Source organism: Furipterus horrens, unplaced genomic scaffold, assembly GCF_987537825.1.
Source record: "Furipterus horrens unplaced genomic scaffold, mFurHor1.1.pri manual_scaffold_5, whole genome shotgun sequence".
Classification (NCBI taxonomy): domain Eukaryota; kingdom Metazoa; phylum Chordata; class Mammalia; order Chiroptera; family Furipteridae; genus Furipterus; species Furipterus horrens.
This window is the reverse complement of record NW_028327175.1, coordinates 86,766,212-86,787,828: the sequence shown is the minus strand read 5'-3', so window position 1 is coordinate 86,787,828 and position 21,617 is coordinate 86,766,212. Positions and strand designations below refer to the sequence as shown.

General features: G+C 35.8%; 1 protein-coding gene across 1 annotated transcript in view; it reads right to left on the bottom strand.

The window, feature by feature from the left end:
• Positions 1-21,617, bottom strand: part of SNX2 (sorting nexin 2) — a 69,179-nt gene that overhangs the window by 11,634 nt on the left and 35,928 nt on the right. Inside the window, exons 4-8 of the mRNA XM_090276618.1 lie at positions 18,013-18,079; positions 17,613-17,656; positions 16,107-16,248; positions 8,508-8,586; positions 2,538-2,613 (exon numbers count right to left, since the gene is read on the bottom strand). Coding sequence (XP_090132744.1) covers positions 2,538-2,613; positions 8,508-8,586; positions 16,107-16,248; positions 17,613-17,656; positions 18,013-18,079 — 408 coding nt within the window. The remainder of the gene's footprint in view (positions 1-2,537; positions 2,614-8,507; positions 8,587-16,106; positions 16,249-17,612; positions 17,657-18,012; positions 18,080-21,617) is intronic.

Sequence of the window (21,617 nt, the reverse complement as noted above, 5' to 3'; positions counted from 1 at the left end):
TGGGATTCAATAAATTTTTGGAAGATCTCAAAAGGTTAACAATTAGAACGCAACTCTTTAAGGGCCCAAAATGTGCCAAACATCTCAAATATAAAGTGCAGCAGTTAATAATTTAAGGTCTTTCAAGTGACAAGTTTGCATTTCAAAACCTTAATAGGAACATTAGAATGTAAACAGAAACACATTCAACTGTCTCTAAAAATGTATTCTGAATAAACTTATTTTAATATGATGTCTAAGCAACAATTTACAGCACTGAAAATTAGACTACATAAGCCATTCTTTTATATCTGGTTTTAAATTTTCAAGAAAGGAACTGATAATCCTGTAACTATCAATGCAAAGAAGACATTATGCTAGTAATGGAGTTCAGTAATTAAAACTAATTAAAGCACTAAGCAGACTTCTGGTCAAGATGGAGGCCTAGACAGACACGCTGCGTCTCCCTCCACAACTAAGAAGGAATACAACTACTTCAAAACTAGAGACAACTAGAGGTTCTAGAAAATTGAGCTGCATGAAGTCCAACAAACAAAGATATAAAGAAGAAATACTCATCCAGACAGGTAGGAGGGGCGGAGAGGATGCAGTGTGGTGGTGGCAGCAGTGGCGGCAGCAGTGGCGGTGGCAGCTGCAGCTGCGGCTGCGGCAGACCGGCAGAAAGCGCAGTCAAATATTTTAAAAAGGCGAGAGGGACACCTGGGGAGCACTCTCAACATCAGACCAGACCCCACAGCTCACAGTTCCAGCACCGGGGACAAAGCCTCGTTGCTTCTGACTGTGCAGACCAGTGAGGGTTGGGGCGGAGGCAGAAACTGCCAGTCTCTCAGCAGAGTTTGCCTGTTTTAAGGGCCTCCACAATCCTAGAACGTCCGCCGATCCTCCCACCCTGTGAACAACGGCCAGGGCAACAGCTAGAGAGCAGCCTGACCCATACGAAAGTGGGAGAAGTGCTTAGAAAAGGGATGAGTGCTGAGGAAGCAGCATTGTTCCCTCTCAGACCCCTCCCCCACATACAGCACAACAACGTGGTGAAACAGGTTGCCCTGTACTGACCAATACCTAAGGTTCCATCCCTTACAACATGACAGGTGCGACAGCTCTACTAAGACTCAGAAGTAAACAAACACTGGAGTCTGTCAAGATGAGGAGACAGAGAAGTATGGCCCAAAAAAGGAAACAGATCAGGTTCCAGTGGGAGAACTAAGCGATGAGGAGGTAGCCAACCTAACAGATGTAGAGTTCAAAATACTGGTGATAAAGATGCTCACAGGCTTGATAGATATATTTGAGTACCGCAAACGCATAAGGGAAGAAGTGAAGGCTATGCTAAATGAAACAAAGCAAAATCCACACAAAACCAATGGTGAAGAGAAGGAACCCGGGTTTCAAATCAATGATTTGGAACAAAAGTAAGAAAAAAACAGTCAACCAGTACAGAATGAGGAAACAAGAATTGAAAAAAATAAGGAGATGCTTAGGAACCTCTAGGACAACTTTAAACGTGCCAACATCCAAATCTTAGGGGTCCCAGAAGGAGAACAGAAAGAGCAAGAAATGTAAAGTTAATATGAAAAAATAATGAAGGAAAACTTCCCAAATTTCCGAAGGAAACAGACATACAAGTCCAGTAAGCACAGAGTCCCAAACAAGTTAGACCCAAAGAGGACCACACCAAGACACGTCATAATTAAAATGCCAAAGGTTCAGGATAAAGAGAGCATCTTAAAAGCAGCAAGAGAAAAGCAGAGTTACCTACAAAGGGTGCCTATAAGACTATCAGCTGATTTCTCAAAAGAAACTCTGCAGGCAAGAAGGGACTGGCAAGAAGTATTCAAGGTGGTGAAAAGCAAGGACCTATAACCAAGACTACTCTATCCAGCAAAGCTATCATTTAGAATGGAAGGGCAGATGAAGTGCTTCCCAGACAAGGTAAAGCTAAAGGAGTTCATCATCACCAAGCCATTATTATATGAAATGTTTAAGGGACTTATTTAAGAAAAAGATGATCAACACTATGAACATTAAAATGATAAACTCACAACTATCAACTGAATCTAAAAAATAAAAACAAAAACTAAGCAAACAACCAGAAAGGAACAGAATCATAGATGTGGGGATCATTTGCAGGTTATCAGCTGGGAGAGGGAAGGGGGAGAAATGGGGAAATGGTGCAGGGACTAAGAAGCACAATTGATTGGTACAAAATAGACAGGGGGAAGTTAAGATAATATAGCAAAGGGTGAAGCCAAAGAACTTATATGTACAATCCATGTACATGAACTTAGGGGGGTGCGATTCTTGGAAGGAAGGGGAGTAGTGGGAAGAGAGGAGCAAAGGGAAAATAAATTGGGACTACTCTAACAACATAATCAATAAAATATACTTTAAAAAAATCCACTAAGCAAAAAATAATCCATTCTTTATCCCATCTATTAATTCATTTATTTACTGAGCATCTCTATTATATACTATTACACAGAAAAATATAAATACTGAGACCATTTATATACAAAATTTTAAAGTAGAAATAATACCTCTGAGCTTTCCAAGAACTGCCTTAAATCAGGATCCTGTAGTAAAGTTGGATGCTTTACTGTTCTTCGAAGATACCTAGATTTAAGAATAAAATTGCTCCTTTATTTATCAACAGCATCTTATTTTAAATCTTAATTCAACAAAATAATAGATACATGATGTCCTCAGTCTGTCTATGATTATTTAGAATCTTAAGCAATTTAATGATTTAAAAGCTCTTTGTTCATTTGAAAAGTCATATTTATATTAAAGGAGATATGGCAGGGAATGAGGGTGAAAGTGGGGAGAGGTTAAATAACTTACCAAACTTCTCACTGAAAAGTTTAAAAGGGTATATGAGTTTGTCAAATAATTTTATCTTGGGTGGAGTTATTACTTCAAAGTCCTAAGAAATGCATCACTCTGTATATTCCAGTCAACTATTTTTTAATTACTATTACGTATTACCAAAATGGAGAACAGCCTATAAGCTTTTTCCTTATCAGCAGATTTAAATTATCAAGTCAGCTTTGGCCCTTATTTGACAAGGAATATATTTTCTTCAATATTTCTATTTTTAAGGTTTTGCTATTATTAATAAATGTCTTATAAACAAAAATAGAAAGTAAAGGAAACAGCATTATTAAATCACTACTAGTCCAACTTTTAGTCATTTTCCTTACTAGAACACCCCAAATTTCCCTGTCATTCATAATAAATTGCCATTCTTTCATAAAAAGAATAAAAGTTCACTATTGATGATTCTTAATTACTTATCTAATCCCATTTTTTAAAAAAACCACTCTTTCTCCAGATTAAAGATTACACGAAGTAATATTTCAATTATATTTTGCCTCAGTTAATATACCTTTATTCTACTTCTGCAGAACAAATGTAGTAGTTGCCCCGACTTTTTTGTTTTCTCTTTTTTACAAATTATAAAATACAGTAGTCCCTCTCTATATCACGGTTCACTTTTCATGGCCTCACTGTATCGCGAGATTTTAAAAAACATTATATTTAATTATTTATCGCAGATTTTCGCTATATCGCGGGATTTCGCAGTACTGTATACGGATGTTAAAAGTTACGAAGGTTTAAGAGTGTAGAATATATTTAAGAACATAAGTTGTGTTTATAAAAGTGTGGGAAAAGTTAAGGGAGTGGGAAAGGTTAATAAGGGACTGGGAACGGTTTATAAGTGTGTGGGAAGGGTTTATAAAGCCTTAAAATATATATAAATACTAAAATAAATGTAAGGTTCCTACTTCGCGGATTTTCACCTACTACGGAGGAGTCTAGAACGTAATACCCATGATAAGTGAGGGAATACTGTATTCTAAAATAAAGATTCTGGGACAAAAAAATGAATACCTTCTCTAAAGTTAAATTCTACCCAATGGTTAAAATTATTATTTTATTGTGGGGTTTTTTTTGGTATATTTAAATGAAATATATACCATATTAAACTTCATTTTAAATCATTAACCCATATAAGAAGTCATTATAATAGATACATGCAATACAAACTACACTGTGATTTAAAATAATATTTGCTGTCTATATTATCAAGCAATAAATAAATAAATAAATAAAGCTGCAGTAGGGACACTAATCCAGTATATTAAAGAAATGTTGGTATTTTCCATTAGGGTTTTACTTACACATTTAACACTGAGGTTCTCCAGTACTATTAGGTAAGTTAGTTATTTCATTGCTTAGACGCTTACTGCTTAAAGCAGTTTGTACAAGTTGTTCATCTGAGTGAAAACAGCTGGTAAATAGCCCGCATTCAGACATTTGTGAAATGAACAAGCAAGCAACAAGATACAATACCTAGTACAGAACCTTTAAGAAATATTCCAATGTTTCAAACTAAAAAAAAAAAAAAAAAAAACCTTAATACTATTTATATTCTAAAATAGCTTTCCAAACTGAGTTCACATTAAATACATATTCCTTTCATTAAGATTCATAATGACAGCAGCATATTAGGTGCTGTGAGAAGCCCCTGCAGGAAATAAAACTCATCTATCTGTTACATTCTATGTTGACAAAATCGAATTGATGAGAGACTTCTTTTTTCACCCTACCACAAACTAGCATTCTGAGGAATCAGTTTTAGAAAATGATAGTCTAGAAATAGTAAATTTTTTCTTCTTCTTAAGTGTTAGATGGAAGTAAAGAGCAACTAACCATTAAAAACAAAAGTATTAAGCTTACAGAATGTTAAGATTAAGAACAGAAACATAAAATGAATTTTAATATTAACATTGGGTAAATATACACCAGTTCAGAATTAAGGTGAGGGAGGGTTGTCAATATATAAAAGAAGGATACAGAACAAAAAGAGGAAAAGCATATAGGAATAACATGCGGAAAGGAGTATCGGAAGAAACAGAAAGACTGAAAGGAAGACAGAAATGAAAGATGCAATGAAATTAATGAAAAGTAATAGATTCAACAAGAGGTGGGTCAGTAGTTATTTTTCAGATCTGCTCTAAGAAAAGGATACTGTTAAATTTAGAAGAATTGCGTACTTACCAAAAACAGAACAAAATAAAGCAGGTTATACAAAATGCTTGATAGGAACAAAGTTAAAAAATATTCCCTTGCTTGAAACTCAAACACACATGCTAATAATAAGAGAATAAAAAAGGCAAAAAGAACCTCATTCTTTGATGACATACAATTGTTCATTCAACAAATATTTACTGAACATTTACTGCATATCAGTTATTGTTCTGAGGACTCAATTTATCAGTGAACAAAAGAAAACAAGATCTTTCCCTAGTAGGGGTTGTATTTTAATAAGAGAAGATAGACAATAAACAATAATTGTGTTAAGTATGTAAATTATGTATGTAGTATGTGGCAAGGTGGTAAATACTATGGAAAAAAGGAAAACAATAGAGCAAATGGAATCAAGTGTGTAAGGTGTGGTTGATGGCAATTTAAATACAATAGGTCTGAATGAAGCCAATGATCAGAATAGGTTTCAATGGAAAGGTGATATTTGAACATTTTAACTTGAAAGAGGTAAGGGAATTAGCCATACAGATACCTGGAAACAAGAGCTTTCTAGACAACGGGAGAGGCCAGTGAAAAAACCCTAAGGTGGAAGTCTGCCTGGGATCTTTGAAGGGCAGCAAAAAAGTCAAGTGTGGCCTAGAGCAGAGTGGTCAAGGAGGAAATAAGATGAAATAGGTAACAGAGTGAGCAGTGCACACCATGTAGGTCATTTTAAAGACTGGCTTTTATTGAGTGAAATGGGGGTGGGGGGTGCATGTATTGATATGATCTTATTTATCATTTAAAAGTATGATTTTGGCTGTTAACACTGAAAAAGAGCAGAGTACATTTGAAACTAATATAATATTGTATGTCAACTGTAATTGAAAAATAAAAAGTTACTTTAAAAAGAAACAGCAGAAGTGCAAGGATGGAAACAGAATTAGGAGCCTACGTCGGCTAATGGAGGCATTTGGACTAGAAGAGGGCTGCTGAGAAATGGCTGTATTCCAGATACTAGAAGGAAGCAATAGGATTTCCTGATGAATTAGATAATCCTAAACCTGTGCCTATCCTCCAAACTTCCTGATACGAGAGTGGATTAGTCAATTTACACTAACTGTTTAGACCTTTCCAGTGGGTTTTTAGGTACTTGGAATGAGCACATTCAAAACCGATACACTTATATCTTAGAGATAAAGAATGAATTGAAGTTAAGTAACTTGCCTAAGGTCACAGAGTGTGCAGGGCATAGTGCAGTGCAGGCTTCAACAGAGAGAGGATTCCAAGCATGCACACTATATCATGCCACTCTGTATTTCCCAGTTTATATTTGCAGAAGTGTATCCTTACCTATAAAATAGACCCTATGCTCTTAAAGCAAGATGCAAAGCACTCTCAAGAAAATCAAGTGAGTGATCTTAATACTAGTTTCTGCTTAATTCATTGAGTGTGGCACAGGGAAGTACTTGGGTTCCTAACCATTCTTCCTATAATTTAATACCAGATGTTTATTCTTTCATTTTAAGATAGTCATCTGGATTCTCTAAATTGAACAACCATGTAAATGAATATCACAGAATACACAAAGAGAAGCACTTCCCTGACCCCCCAGATTCGATGAAGTTGGACAGTCCACAGATATGCCTGCTCTAATATTTCAATTTTAAGAAATACCACAGAAAAATCACTTTAGGAAATTCATTCCAATTCCTTTGTTTCTATACCTTAACACCTATATATTTTTTTCAGCTTTCTTTTCTAATGGAAAATACACTTCCCCCTCAGTAGTACACTGTTTCTTTTCTTTCACTATTGAAAAGTCCACTAAAACAGGATTTTAAAGTAACAAGTATCAGTAAAGAAAATTGTTTTCACATATACACTAGGTTAGGTTTCAATATTTTCTTAAAACTCTCCTCAATGTTTCATACTGCATGAAGGTATGGTAAATACTATGCAATGCATTCAAGTTACAAGAAAGGTGAATGTAGAACCAAATTATATGTGTTTGGTACAATAAATCTTCATTAAGTTCCTTAACAAGCATGCCATCCAAAATATTTCAAATTTACTCATAGAAAAATAGGACTTGAAAGGTTTCTTAAAGGGTCATGGTTATACTTTCAGGAAGAACTAGGCAAAATAAAGGCAGAGCATTATCTACTTTTATTCTTGAAAATATTCAGTTTATGACCTCTTTCACAACAGAAGCAATTCTGATGTTTAACCTAAAAATCTCCTGATGCAATTAAAATCCTTTTCCTAATTGCTGATTTTCACAGATAAAATCTCATCTTTATGTCTTCTCCAATATAAGATCTTAAACTTCATATCCTTTAGCTTTTCTTATTGTAATTGTTCAAAGCTGACTTTACTATGGCATTTTCTTATAAACAATTCACTACTAAAACCAAGAAATAAGTTGCCTTAAAATAACTTTAAAATTAATTTGTAACCTGGAGATGATATATATATATATTACTCACTAAATCTCTCCTACTCCCTCCCACTCCAATCATTGATTTTAAGCCAAAATAGAAAATAAAACAAAGAACAAATAAGCAAATTCAATTAAAATAAACAATTCAATGAAAAAAAAAAACCCTATGAAATTAGAAAATGTTTTAACTTTAGGTAATGTTATATACTTATGTTCTATGGACTTTAAGATAGTTTCAAAATTTTCTCAAATTTTCAGCCATAATAAGGAAAGAATAAATGTTCAGATTCTGGAAATGGAATCCTCCCATCCAATCCACTTTTAAAAGTCAGCCACAATGAAGACAAGTCTTAAAAGCTATTGGAAATATATTGCATCAGCAGTTAAGGGAAGGTAGAGCATATACATTAGCCTTTAAACACACAGTCAACTCAGGCAGCCACTAACAGTTTTGTGAACTCACATCAAAACCAACTACACAAAATTAATGAAGGGAGCACAAACCGAATTTTCAGTGTATTTAATAATCTTACCCAGTAATAATTCAAAGGAAAATTTAATTTAAATGAACTATAATTAGCCAAATTATCCAACGTAGTACATGAAAGTGAGTACAACTTTCCAAGAACCTACATAATACTAGAGGTATTATTTTTATCCAAATATTTTTTATTAACCCTTCTCCCCCCATTCACAAGATTCATGTTTTCTTTTTTTCTGCCTTCTCTTGCTGACTATAGCTATGAAATAATTCTATTCTCAACTAACTCATGCCTTTATATTGCTGCTTGTAACAATGATACAAAAACAGGCGGTATGTTGATAACTATTAATGAGAATAAAAGTAGAACAAGCATACAGTATAGTGTTTTTTAAAGAAGCAATTTTCCTAAAAGTTTAAAACACTCTTGATATCATTCATCAAGTGGTATTTTGAAAGAAATCACTGAAATATAGTTGTACTATATAATGGAATTAGCCTTATATTACTGAAGTAAAAACATGAAAGTAATAAAGCAGAGCTGTCTAGAATTACCTTTCAAGAGCTGCTCTCCGTTTTTCCACAAATTCAGTGGATGATAAATCTTCTTTACCCACTTTGACCTTGGTCATGCCTTTGAAAAAATTGAATGAAACTCATGATGATTTATTATTATGAAAAAGTCTTTTATGATCATTTCTGTCTAATTTAAAATATACTTTAAACCTGAACTTGACAAAAAGCTCCTCAATTTATAATTAGTATCATACATTTGAGAAATTAAAACTCATGATATATTAACTCTACTTGTAAGTTACTTATAAATAAAGCAGAGGTTGAGCTATGTCTGTAGTTTTCTGAGCTAAAACTTTTGGATTTCTTATCTGTTATATATTATACTACTGGTAAATTAAAATGTGTATTTCAATGAAATTAAAGTTAGTAAATTTAAGCTCAATTTTCAATTCTTATTAGCAATAATTAAGGTTTTTTACCTTGGGGACAAAAAAGTAAAAATAAGCATAACCCAAAAATTTGCTAAACATTATCTCTTACAGATTCTAAGAATATGTTCTTATTTTTCATAGCTGTTTTGTAATAGAAGCAACAAGCTCTTTCATAGAGACATTTAGAACTCTTTAAATTTAAAAGATAAAAATCATGTAAATAATTTCTGTATTGGCAATTTCAATTTTAACACGAATACAGAAGACTGAAGTTTTTTTCTTTGTTTTTTTTTCCTTTCAAAAACTGATTCTGTAGAAATAAAGTACAGCATACTATAATGTGGATGAAACTTGAAAATATTATACTAAGTGAAAGAAGCTAATCAAAAACCACCCTATATGATCCCTCTTTTATGAAATGTCCAGAATAGACAAATTTATAGAGAAATAAATTAAATTTGTGATTGCCTATGACTGGGGGATGGGGAAATTAGAGAATGATGGCTATGGGGTAATAAAAATATTCTAAAATGGATGTATAGATAACTCTGATATACTAAAAGCCACTGAACCACACACTTAAATGGATGAATTGTATAGCATGTGAATTATATCTCAATAAGTCATTAAAAATGGATTATGTAAAACCATGTAATATTCTAATTCAGATTGGTACATCTGGTATACATACAAATGTATACCACCTATGACTGTTCTATTCAACTTAATTCCTCTGTAACATAATAGTTTGAAAAAGAAAACTCAAACACCTATGCTGAATGGACTATAAGATGTGAAATGTTCAATTATTTCATATTTTACTTTCCTAAAAAAGAAAAAAAAAAAGATAGTCCCTTTTATTTTCTTCAAGAATCTTCTGCTCATGCTATTTTCTAGAGGTAACATTTATAGGCCACTGTGGCAAATTTTTAAAAAGTCTGACTCTAACCAGTTACCTCTTAAGTTTTCAACTTTGTTATTCTTCTCTAAAAGCTTAGTGAAATGGTGTTTTTAAGTCAACTGAGGTTCCATGAAAATGCAGTAACTGTTAAGTGCTAATAAAATGACTCCTCTTCCTTCAGTGCTAGTTATAGCTTCCCAGTAAAGAGGTTACTAACTTTTATTACACCACCCCATTATCAGTGTTTATTATTCAAAAACTACTGAGTATGAAATTAAGAGCCTCCATATCTTAAATTTTTCTTTGAAAATATATTCATTTTTACTTTAAAAAAATTGATGAATATGAAATTTTTAAATGACTGCTTCTCTAACTGGTTGGCTACAGGAAGCTCAGAGATCAATTTGTTACCCACCTTTAGTAACTGTTCAGACTTCATGCACATATTTTGAGGAAACTTTACATTGGCTTCATCCTACTATTTGACTCTAATTATTTTTCCTGCTAATTTCTTTCTTTACATTTTAAAAATAAAACTGCATTTTATGTAGTTGCTTCAAATCCTTTCTGAAATAAAGTGGTATATAAATAAATAATTTTAAAACAATTTAATCCTCAAATATATATTAGAAAATTAGACAACCACATAGCATTAGATTATTTTGAAAAACCAGGTTTTCTATTTTAGGTAAAAAATAGATGCAAATAATAATTGCAAAAAATAATACAAGAAGTAGAAGCAAAATAGAATAATGATTAATAAGAGTGCAAGCTCTAGAGTAAGATGGCTGGCTGGCACTTAGAGCTCAGCTATGCCTGTTAGTAGCTGTATGATACAGGACACGTTACACAACCTTGATGAACCTCAGTTTTCTTACCTATTAAGTAAAGATGATAATAAGTTAACCTCCTAAAGTCATTATGAGGATTAAATGAGAATGTACGTAAATTATTTACCATAGTGCCTTAGCACAGTAAACACTCAATGAATGATAATTATGCTGATAATTTAACTGATAGTCTTACAATTTAATGGTCTATCCTATGAATAATATGACCATAAATGTGCCACTGTCCCCTAGTACCCTTTAAAGGCTATCAGAATCAGTATCAGAAAAGAATGCTCTAAGGACTTAGTTTCTTCTATTTTGAATTTACATGTGCTACTTATTAGACTGCAATAATTTGTGGAATGATGAAGATTATTGAGCCAAATTATTAATTTGAAATACAATGAACTTGAGCATAAAAATTTAGTATTTAAATCTTTTCTTTCTGGCCAATGTTTAAAGACTAAACTATCATATCTAGCCACCAAAATGAAAGAAGAACTTCCGGTCAAGATGGAAGTATACGTAGACATGCTGCATCTCCCTCCACAACTAAGAAGGAATACAACTACCTCAAAACTGGAGACAACCTGAAGTTCCAGAAAATCGGGCTGCATGGAAGTTCAACAAACAAATATATAAAGAAGAAATATTCATCCAGACAGGTAGGAGAGGCACAGCTGGGGCTGGGGCAGAGGCAGCGGCAGTAGCCACCTGGCGGAAAGTGCAGTCACTTATTTTAAAAATCGGGAGGGGCACCTGATGAGCCCTCAGAGCATTAGACCAGCCCTCCCAGCACATGGTTCCAGCACCAGGGAAAATAAAGCCTCATTGCTTCAGACTGAAAATCAGTAGGGGTCGAGGTGGAGGAAGAAACTTCCAATCTCTCAGCAGAGTTGGTTTGTTTAGAGGGCCCCCATGGTCCTAGAATGTCCGTAGAACTACTCAATCTGGGAACCATAGCCAGAGCAATAGCTAGAGAGGCACCAGTCCCATGCGGGAAGTGAGAGAAGTGCCTGGAAAAGGGATGAGTGCTGAGCAAGCTGCATTGTTCCCTCTTGGACTCCTCCCACACATACAGTGCCACAACATGGCAAACCGGGTTGCCTCAGACTGACAAATACCTTAGGCCCCGTCCCTTACAACACAACAGGTGTGGCAGCTCTACCTAAGACACAGGCAAACAAACACAGGAGCCTGTCAAGTTGAGGAGACAGAGAAATAGGGCCCAAAGAGGGAATGGATCAAGGTTCCAGTGGGAGAAATAAGCGACGAGAAGACAGCCAACCTGACAGATGAAGAGTTCAAAACAATGGTGATAAAGGTGCTCACAGGCTTGACAGATATCCTTGAGTACCACAAACACATAGAGAAGAAGTGAAGGCTATGCTAAATGAAACAAAAATCCACACAAAATCAATGGTGAAGAGAAGGAAACTGTGGTTCATATCCATGATTTGGAACAAAAGGAAGAAATAAACAGTCAACTAGTACAGAATGAGGAAACGAGAATAGAAAAAAATGAGGAGAGGCTTAGGAACCTCTGGGACAACTTTAAACGTGCCAACATCCGAATCATAGGGGTGCCAGAAGGAGAACAGAAAGAGCAAGAAATTGAAAGCTTATGTAAAAAAATAATGAAGGAAAACTTCCCAAATTTGGCGAAGGAAATAGACATACAAGTCCTGGCAGCACAGAGAGTCCCAAACAAGCTAGACCCAAAGAGGACCACACCAAGACACATCATAATTAAAATGCCAAAGGTGAAAGATAAAGAGAGAATCTTAAGAGCAGCAAAAGAAGAGAGTTACCTACAAAGGAGTGCCTATAAGACTATCAGCTGATTTCTCAAAAGAAACTTTGCAGGCAAGAAGGGGCTGGGAAGAAGTATTCAGTGATGAAAAGCAAGGAGCCACAACCAAGATTACTCTACCAAGCAAAGCTATCATTTAGAATGAAAGGGCAGATAATGTTCTTCCCAGACAAGCTAAAGCTAAGGGAGTTCATCATCACCAAGTCATTATTATAAGAAATGTTAAAGGACTTATTTAAGAAAAAGAAGATAAAAACTATGAACATTAAAATGACAACAAAGGCACAACTATCAACAACAGAACCTAAAAATATAAAAACAAAAAGAAACTAAGCAACAACCAGAACAGGAAGAGAATTATAGGTATGGGGACCACTTGGAGGGTTATCAGCTGGGCGGGGAACAGGGAGAAATAGGGAGATGGTGCAGGGATTAAGAAGCGTAATTGGTAGGTATAAAATAGACAGGGGGAAGTTAATAATAATATAGAAAAGGGTGAAGCCAAAGAACTTAAATGCACAACCCATGGACATAAATTAAGGGGGGTGGGATTGCTGGATGGAAGGGGGGTACTGGGCAAAGGGGAGCTGACAGAAAAGAAAATGGGGCTACTGTAACAGCATAATCAATAAAATATACTTTAAAAAAGTGAGAAAAATAATTTATTTTTCCTCTTTTGGTTTATAAAAATAATTGTACAACTCAAAGTCAAAAAGATATTAATAATAAATGATCTATAACAGATAAAACTGAAGTTCCCTACACAGATTGCAGGATGCCAGAAGATATCACTGTGATGTTTAAAGAGAGAAACAAGATTATTAACCAGATCAGCAGTTCTCCAAGTATGGTCAGAACACTCAGAAGGTTTCAGAGACTCTTTGTGGAGGAAAGGAGGGTAGTGCACAAAAGCTTCATTTTCATAAAATATTAAGCTATTATTTGTTTTTTCTACTCTCCTTCTTTCATAAAAGCTCAGTAAAGTTTTACAAAGGTTATATGATGTGTTATATCACAACAAATTGAGTACAGAAGCAGATATGAGAATATAGCCATCTTCTATTAAACCAAAAACTAAAGAAATCTGCAAACGTGTAAAGCAAAAACACAAAAGGTACTCTTTTTAATTTTAATTTTTTCACAAAATTTTGTTAACAGGTAGTGAGTCTGTCATTTTTAAATCAATTAATAAATACAATTTTAAAACATTCTTATATAATATTGATACAGCTCACATAGCAAAAGCTTTTTTTAAATTTCTTCCATTTTTTTATTGTTGTCCTATTATAGTTGTAGCATCTTTCCCCCATTGGTCTCCCCTGCTTCGCCCACTTCCCCCCTCTTCCACACTCAATCCCCACCCTGTTGTCCATGTCCATGGGTCATTTACATTAGTTCTTTGACAAGTCCCTTCCCCTTCTTTCCCCCCTCTCCCCCCACCCGCCCTCCCCCGGTCACAGTCAGTCAGTTCCTTGTCTCTAGGCCTCTGGTTCTATTTTGCTCATTTGTTTTGTTCATTAGGTTCCTGTATTGGGTGAGATCACAATGTATTTTTCTTTCACCACCTGGCTTATTTCGCTAAGCGTAGTACTCTCCAGTTCCATCCACGTTGTTGCAAAAGGCAGGAGTTATTTCTTTCTGCTGCATAGTATTTCATTGTGTAAATGTACCACAGTTTTTTAATCCACTCATCTACAGAAGGGCACTTAGGCTGTTTCCAGAATTTGGCTACTGTGAATAGCACTGCTATAAATATAGGGATCCATAGGTTCTTTGGAATTGGTGCTTCAAGAGTCTTCAGGTATAATCTTAGCAGTGTAATCGCTAGAATAAAAGGCAGCTCCATTTTTTGTTTTTTGAGGAAATTCCATGCTGTTTTCCACAGTGGCTGTACCAGTTTGTATTCCCACCAACAGTGCACCAGGGTTCTCTTTTTCCCACATCCTCGACAGCACCTGTTTGTTGATTTGCTGATGATGGCCATTCTTACTGGTGTGAAGTGGTATCTCATTGTGGTTCTTATTTGCATCTCTCTGATGGCTAGTGATGTTGAGCATTCTTTCGTGCTTTTATGGTCACTCTGTATATCCTCCTTGGAGAAGTGTCTGTTTACGTCCTTTGCCCATTTTTAACTGGATTGTCTGTATTCTTGGTGTTGAGTCACATAAGTTCTTTATATATTTTGAGATCAAACCCTTGTCTGAGGTATCATTACCAAATATGTTTTCCCATATGGTTGGTTCCCTTTTCATCCCACTGATGTTTTCTTTAGCAGAGCAGAAATGTTACGGCAGAAATTGTGACCATAGAACGGTAACGAAAAGCTTATGGGGCCTCCGTAAAATTCTACAAGTGGCCACACTTAGTCACCCTGCCCATTGTGACACAGGCCACAGTCAGGGATTTAAAAATAAGGTGGCAGCCATTTGGGAAGGGAGAACCATGTAGTTCTGAAAGGAAAGGGAGAACTCAGTGCAGTTTACTAGGAGGTTAGCAACTCCACGTGGTTCTGCATTAAGAGCTGGAGGGCACCACAACACAGGCTCGAACTGTTGGGAGCTTCTGGTAAATCTGAACTGTGTCTGGGAAGGAGAGAAACGGTATCTGACTTCTCTATTCTAAAACTAGCCTGGTTTGGCAGGGGGAGACAGAACTATGTGTTTGTGCGTGTTTTAAAGACAGTAAGACTTAACAGCACAAATCCACCATTAATCTAAATCTGTATAACCTTTAAATAAACAATTCCTTTTCTTTTCACCAAACTCTGGTATCAAGAGTTATGCTTTTGGCGGCAGGCAATCAGGCCCCTCATAACTGAATAGCCCGTGGGTTCTGTTACAGAAACTGCAAAAGCTCTTTTTATAGGTCTCAATAAATTTGAAGACTATATAAGTCTTGAGAACAAGAAGCTAGAGAACTGACAACTAGATTTCTGAATTAAAAAAAAAGAAACAAATCGACTCAAATATGTCAGGCTTCAAAATCATAAGATATGATAAAATTGTTCTTCAAATCAAGTGTTAGAAAAGTAATTTAAAGATCAAAAAATTCACTTTAGAATATTTTTCAGAATAATAATCTTATGTATAAAGAAATATAAAGTAAGGTAAATAAAAACCTATGACTGAAAAGAGTGGAAAAAAATATACTACAAAATTTTAAGAAATGACAGATGTCTTAATGGTGAGACAATGGAGGTTTTCCTCTTTGGTCATTTCCTACACAGTCTTAAACTAAGCCTTTCTTACTTGCATAAGTAGCAATGTTTTTAAACTTTAAATTGAGGTACAAAATATATTGAGTTTAAATAGCTCTTATCTGAGTGAGGCTAGATCATATCTTCTTTCTGGATGATATATAGCTGAGAGCCAAACACCTCCCTCCCTAACATGGCACTCTACTGACCCTAAAAGGTTAGGGTTTTCAATTGCTTTCAGCTTGGCAAATTCTGACCCAATATTTAACATTATTATATAAATCAAAATCCTCAGGTGTTAGAAAATAAAACTATTAGGTTATACAGTCTTCGGTTGATAAATAACTATCATAAATGGAATATTTAAATTCAGTATCTCTAGACATTATGAGATAGCATAATGATCATGGACTCTACAAAGTTATACAGTAACAAACCAGTTTTATTGTTTTTTAATTCACACTTACCTACTATACTCTTTTCTGGAGCTGGTGGCACAATATAACCGACATGTAAATACTTGCTTGCTAACTTGCTATGCAAACCGAGAAAGTCACTAAATCTTCTTTTAACTGAAAATTCACTCTTACTGAACATGGAAAGAGAAGTCTACGAGTGAAAAAGAGTTATTTCAAATTCTGAATACTAAGCAATTATTCAGCAGTTAATATCATACATAATTGTGAACATACGTGTATATATACACACTGGTCTACTTCACAAAAAAACCCAGAGTAGCTTACTAATGTAGTATACAAATTGCTAACAAATGAAAAAATCTAAATCATAGATGTTTTTTATAGAAATGTAAGAGGACAGAAAATATTTACTTTACCCCATCCTTGACTCATCTCATTGACTCTATTTATATTTATGGTAACGACTCTTAAATCTTTATCTCTGACCGAGATCTCCTCAGAGCTTCAGTCCAACATATCGAAATGCTCAAGGAACACCTCCATTTAAATCTCAATACTACCTGAAATTCACTGTATTTTCCCTGCTGGAACACAGCTCCATAAGGGAAGGATGTTTGACTATATTGATTACCATTATATCCTAGCACTTGGAAAACAGCCTGACCCCATGGTTAGTGTTTAACAAATATCTGTTTAATGAATTAACAAATCTCATCCCTGTCCGCACTGTGTTTCTCCACTTGTGTTGCTTTTTCTCCAGGACCAGCCTAAGCACCACAAAGTTCCTTTAGTAGGTAACTTAGACATTCTCTTCTTTATCACTCCTTAAATTCAAGCCTTATTGATTCTACTTCCTACACAACTCAAGAAGCTATTTATTTTGCTCACCCCCAGAACCAATCCATTAATATAAAATATTACTTATCACAGCTAAAATTGCTACAGACCCTACAGACCCTATCTCTCTCTTTTAAGACTTGAAGGTCTACAATCCTGTTAAGAATTGCCATGGCCTCTTAACTAGAAATCTTGACTGCTACTTTGATACTCCCAGTTCATACTGCATCAGAGGCATCTTTCTAAAACAAAAACCTAATTCTCCCACACTCTTGTCTGAACCTCTTCAATGGCTCTCCATTATCCTTAGGATGAAGGAAGTTCAAAGTCCTTAAGGTTGCTGTTCATAATATAGGAGGCTTACTGCCAAACAACTCAATGAGGTACCACTTCTTGCAGATCCTGGAAGGCACAATGCTTTCATGACTTCTGGCTTTTACACATGCGAATTCCTTTGCCTGGAACATGCATTCACCTTTCTCCCCCCACCACTTCCCCCAATCACTCCTCCTACCTTTGTCTATATTAGGTCCCTTCCTGCATACTCTCAAAGAAGAGACTACTTTACCTACCAAATCCCTCACAACTCACTAACAACTTATTTGCAATCTTTCCTGGATGGTCACCTTGGTAAAGACAGGGATCACTTACAAGTTAACCATCCTTGTGCTATACACAGTGAGGGCTCGGTATTTTTTAAAGAAGCAAAAGGCTCACCTTTGTTGTTACTCTATATGCCATGTAAGCATTCATGCCATCACCTGTAAGGAAAGTCAAACAATGCTATTTAAAAACATAAGCTTAACTGCAATATACACAAAAAGGTAGCTATGTAAGGTAATGTTCTGATTAACTAATTTGTGGTAATTTCATAATGTATATATACATTAAGTTATCACATTGTACATTCTAAATAAACATAAACAATTTTTATTTGTAATTATGTCTCAATAAAGCTAGGAAAAATCAAAACAAAATAAACAAAAATCCCCCCACAAGCTTAAAAATAAAGGTGCCATTTTAATACTATAACAATGCATTTAATAAGGAAAAACAGCACATTAATAAAAAAGCTAATTATCAAAAGAAGCAAGGACAAAATATAATATTGACTCACCAACTTTCTCTGGATCTGATACACCAATTTCTATGTCAAAAACATCTCCATTTGCTTCTTCTTCAATCTAGGAAAGAAATTTTTTGGTGTTAAAAATTCCAAATTATATTATTGTCATAACGCTAATCACTATAAACTTTTTAAAGTATAACTTATTGATAATGTTGTTACAGTAGTCCAAACTTTTTTTCCCTTTTCTCCCCTCTGCCAAGTACCCCGCTTCCCTCCAGCAATCCCACCTGGCTAAGTTCATGTCCATGGGTCATGCATATAAGTTCTTTGGCTTCGCTCTTTCTTGTATTATTCTTAACTTCCCCCTGTCTATTTTGGACCAACCAATTAAGCTTCCTAGTATCTGCACCATTTCCCCATTTCTCCCTCTTCCCCCTCCCAGCTGATAACCCTCCATATGATCCCCATACTATGACTCTGTTTCTATTCTAGTTTGCTTATTTGAATTGTTTTTATTTTTTAGATTCAGTTGTTGATAGTTGTGAGTTTGTTGCCATTTTAATGTTCATAATTTTGATCTTCTTTTTCTTAAGTCCCTTTGACATTTCATATAATAATAGCTTGGTGATAATGAGCTCGTTTACCTTTACCTTGTCTGGGAAGCACTTTATCTGCCCTTCTATTCTAAATGATAGCTTTGCTGGGTACAGTAATCTTGGTTGTAAGTCCTTGCTTTTCATCACGTTGAATACTTGTTGCCAGTCCCCTCTTGCCTGCAAAGTTTCTTTTGAGAAATCAGCTCATAGTGCTATAGGAACCCCTTTATAGGTAAATCTCTGCTTTTCTTTTGTTGCGTTTAAGATTCTCTCTTTATCTTGAACTTTTGGCATTTTTAATTATGATGTGTCTTGGTGTGGTCCTTTTTGGGTCCAGCTTGCTTGGGACTCTCTGTGCTTCCTGGCCCTGTATGTCTATTTCCTTCACCAAATTTGGGGAGTTTTCCATCATTACTTTCACATAAGTTTTCATTTTCTTGCTTTTCCTCTTCTCCACCTGGAACTCCTATGATTTGGATGTTGGCATGTTTAAAGTTGTCCCAGAGGTTCCTAAGCCTCTCTTCATTTTCTTTAATTCTTGTTTCCTCACTCTGCACTGGTTGACTATTTTTTTCTTTCTTATGTTCCAAATCACTGACTTGAACCCGTCTCCTTCTCTTCACCATTGTTTTTGTATGAATTTTCATTCACTTCATTTAGCATAGCCTTCACTTCTTCCCTTATGCGTTTGCCATACATAAGCATATCTGTCAAGCCTGTGAACATCTTTATCACCATTGTTTGGAACTCTAAGTCTGTTAGGTTGGCTATCTCCTCATTTGTTAGGTTGGCTATCTCCCCACTGCTTAGTTCTCCCACTGGAACCTTGATCCATTCCCTCTTTTGGGCCATTCTTCTCTGTCTCCTCATCTTGACAGGTTCCTGTATTTGTTTGCCTCTGTGTCTTAGGCAGAGCTGTCACCCCTATTACGTTAAGGAATGGAGCCTTAGGTATATGTCAGTATAGAATGTCCCGTTTCACCACGCTGTGGCACTGTATGTGGGGGGGGGGTTTGAGAGGGAACAATGCGCTTGCTCAGCACTCACCACTGTTCCAGGCACTTTTCCAACTTCTGTATGGGACTGGCGTCTCTCTAGCTGTTGCTCTGGCTGTCAATCCCTGAGTGGATGGATCTGCGGACATTCTAGGACTGTGGGGGCCCTTTAAACAAGCGAACTCTGCTGAAAGACTGGCAGTTTCTTCCTCTGCCCCAACCCCCACTGGTTTGCACAGTCAGAAGCAATGAGGCTTGATTTTCCCTGGTGCTGGGACTGTGAGCTGTGTGGTCTGGTCTGGTCTGGTGCTGGCAGTGCTCCCCAGGTATCCCTTCTAACTTTTTAAAATGTGTGACTGTGCTTTCCGCCAGCCTGCCACTGCCACTGCCTCTGCTGCTGCCACCACACTGCATCCTCTCCACCCTAGCTCTGCCTCTCCTACCTGTCTGGATGAGTATTTCTTCTTTATATCTTTGTTTGTTGGACTGCCATGCAGCTCGATTTTCTGAAATTTCAGGCTTTCTCTAGTTTTGAGGTAGTTGTATTCCTTAGTTGTGGAGGGAGATATATCATGTCTGTCTAGGCCTCCATCTTTGCTGGAAGTCTAATCACTATAATTTTTAACCTCTAGCTTTTACTAGAGTCAGTGTCACATCAATCAATTTAACAAGCCATTCAGTACTCCATTCCTAACAATAAAAGCATTCATATTTCCTAACTACATAAACACACACACACAAACACACACACACACACACACGAACAATAGGAAGAGGATCATTTGGAAAAGTAACACAAAATCCTGTGTTCTTACTACTCCTCAGATGTAGAAAGAGTATTTTAGTCTTCTGTAGGAATACCATAAATATTTTTGTTCTATATATCAAATCTTCACACTCAATTATAAAAATAATTATTAACAGCTCTTTATTTTTAATAGTAGCATTTTTCAAAACTGTATCTCTGTTCTATTCTTAAAAAGATTTTATTTTACTTTTAGAGAGAGGGGAAAGGAGGGAGAGACAGAAAGAGAAAGAAACATTGATGCAAGAGAGAAACATCGATCAGCTAGCTGCCTCTCAAACGCGCCCCAATGGGGACAGATCCTACAACCCAGGCACGTACCCTGACAGGGAATCGAACTGGTAATCTTTTGCTTTGTGGGACAACACCCAACCAACTGAGCCACACTCGTCAGGGCTGTATTTCAATTCTATAATAACTAGGAGGTAGCCATTACTTTTGCCAGTATATTATTACATGCTTGCAGAAATTATTATACTAATAAGCAACGTTAGCATCTGATTTAATTACTTAGTAAACACATGTTCTTCTTAAAAGCATTTAAAGCTCACTGAAAAAAAATTCCCTGAAAAATGCAATAAGGAAAAATAATAACCTACGACACTACAGAGAAGTACTTTTAATGAAATTTTAAACAAGCAATTCTAATAATAACTCTGCAATAAAGTTTTGTTATTCTCAAGAAACACAGAAATTAAATACTGCTAATTTTTAAAGCAATATTGACAGTCGAAGACTATCTAAAAGAAAAGTGAATTTTTAAACTATGATCTTTTTATTTCAATGTTGCCCTCTTGTACCGATTTTTAAAAGCCATATTTGAAATGTAGCAATATAAAGTATATAAATCCTAAGTGTACAGCCCAATAACTTTCACAAAGTGAACACACCTTTGTAAACAGAACCTACATCAAGAAACAGTATCAACTTCCAGCCAACATGGAGACCTAGACAGTTACACTGCTTCTCCCTCCACAACTAAGAAGGAACACAGTACCTCAAAAGTAGAGACAACTAAAAGTTCCAGAAAATCGAGCAGCATGCAGTCCAACAAACAAAGATATAAAGAAGAAATATTCATCCAGACAGGTAGGAGGGGTGGAGAGGATGCGGTGTGGTCGCAGCGGCAGCTGCAGCAGTGGCAGGCTGGCAGAAAGTGCAGTCACACCGTTTAAAAAATAGGGAGGGACACCTGGGGAGCACTCTCAGCACCAGACCAGGTTGCACAGCTCACGGTCCCAGTGCCGAGGAAAATCA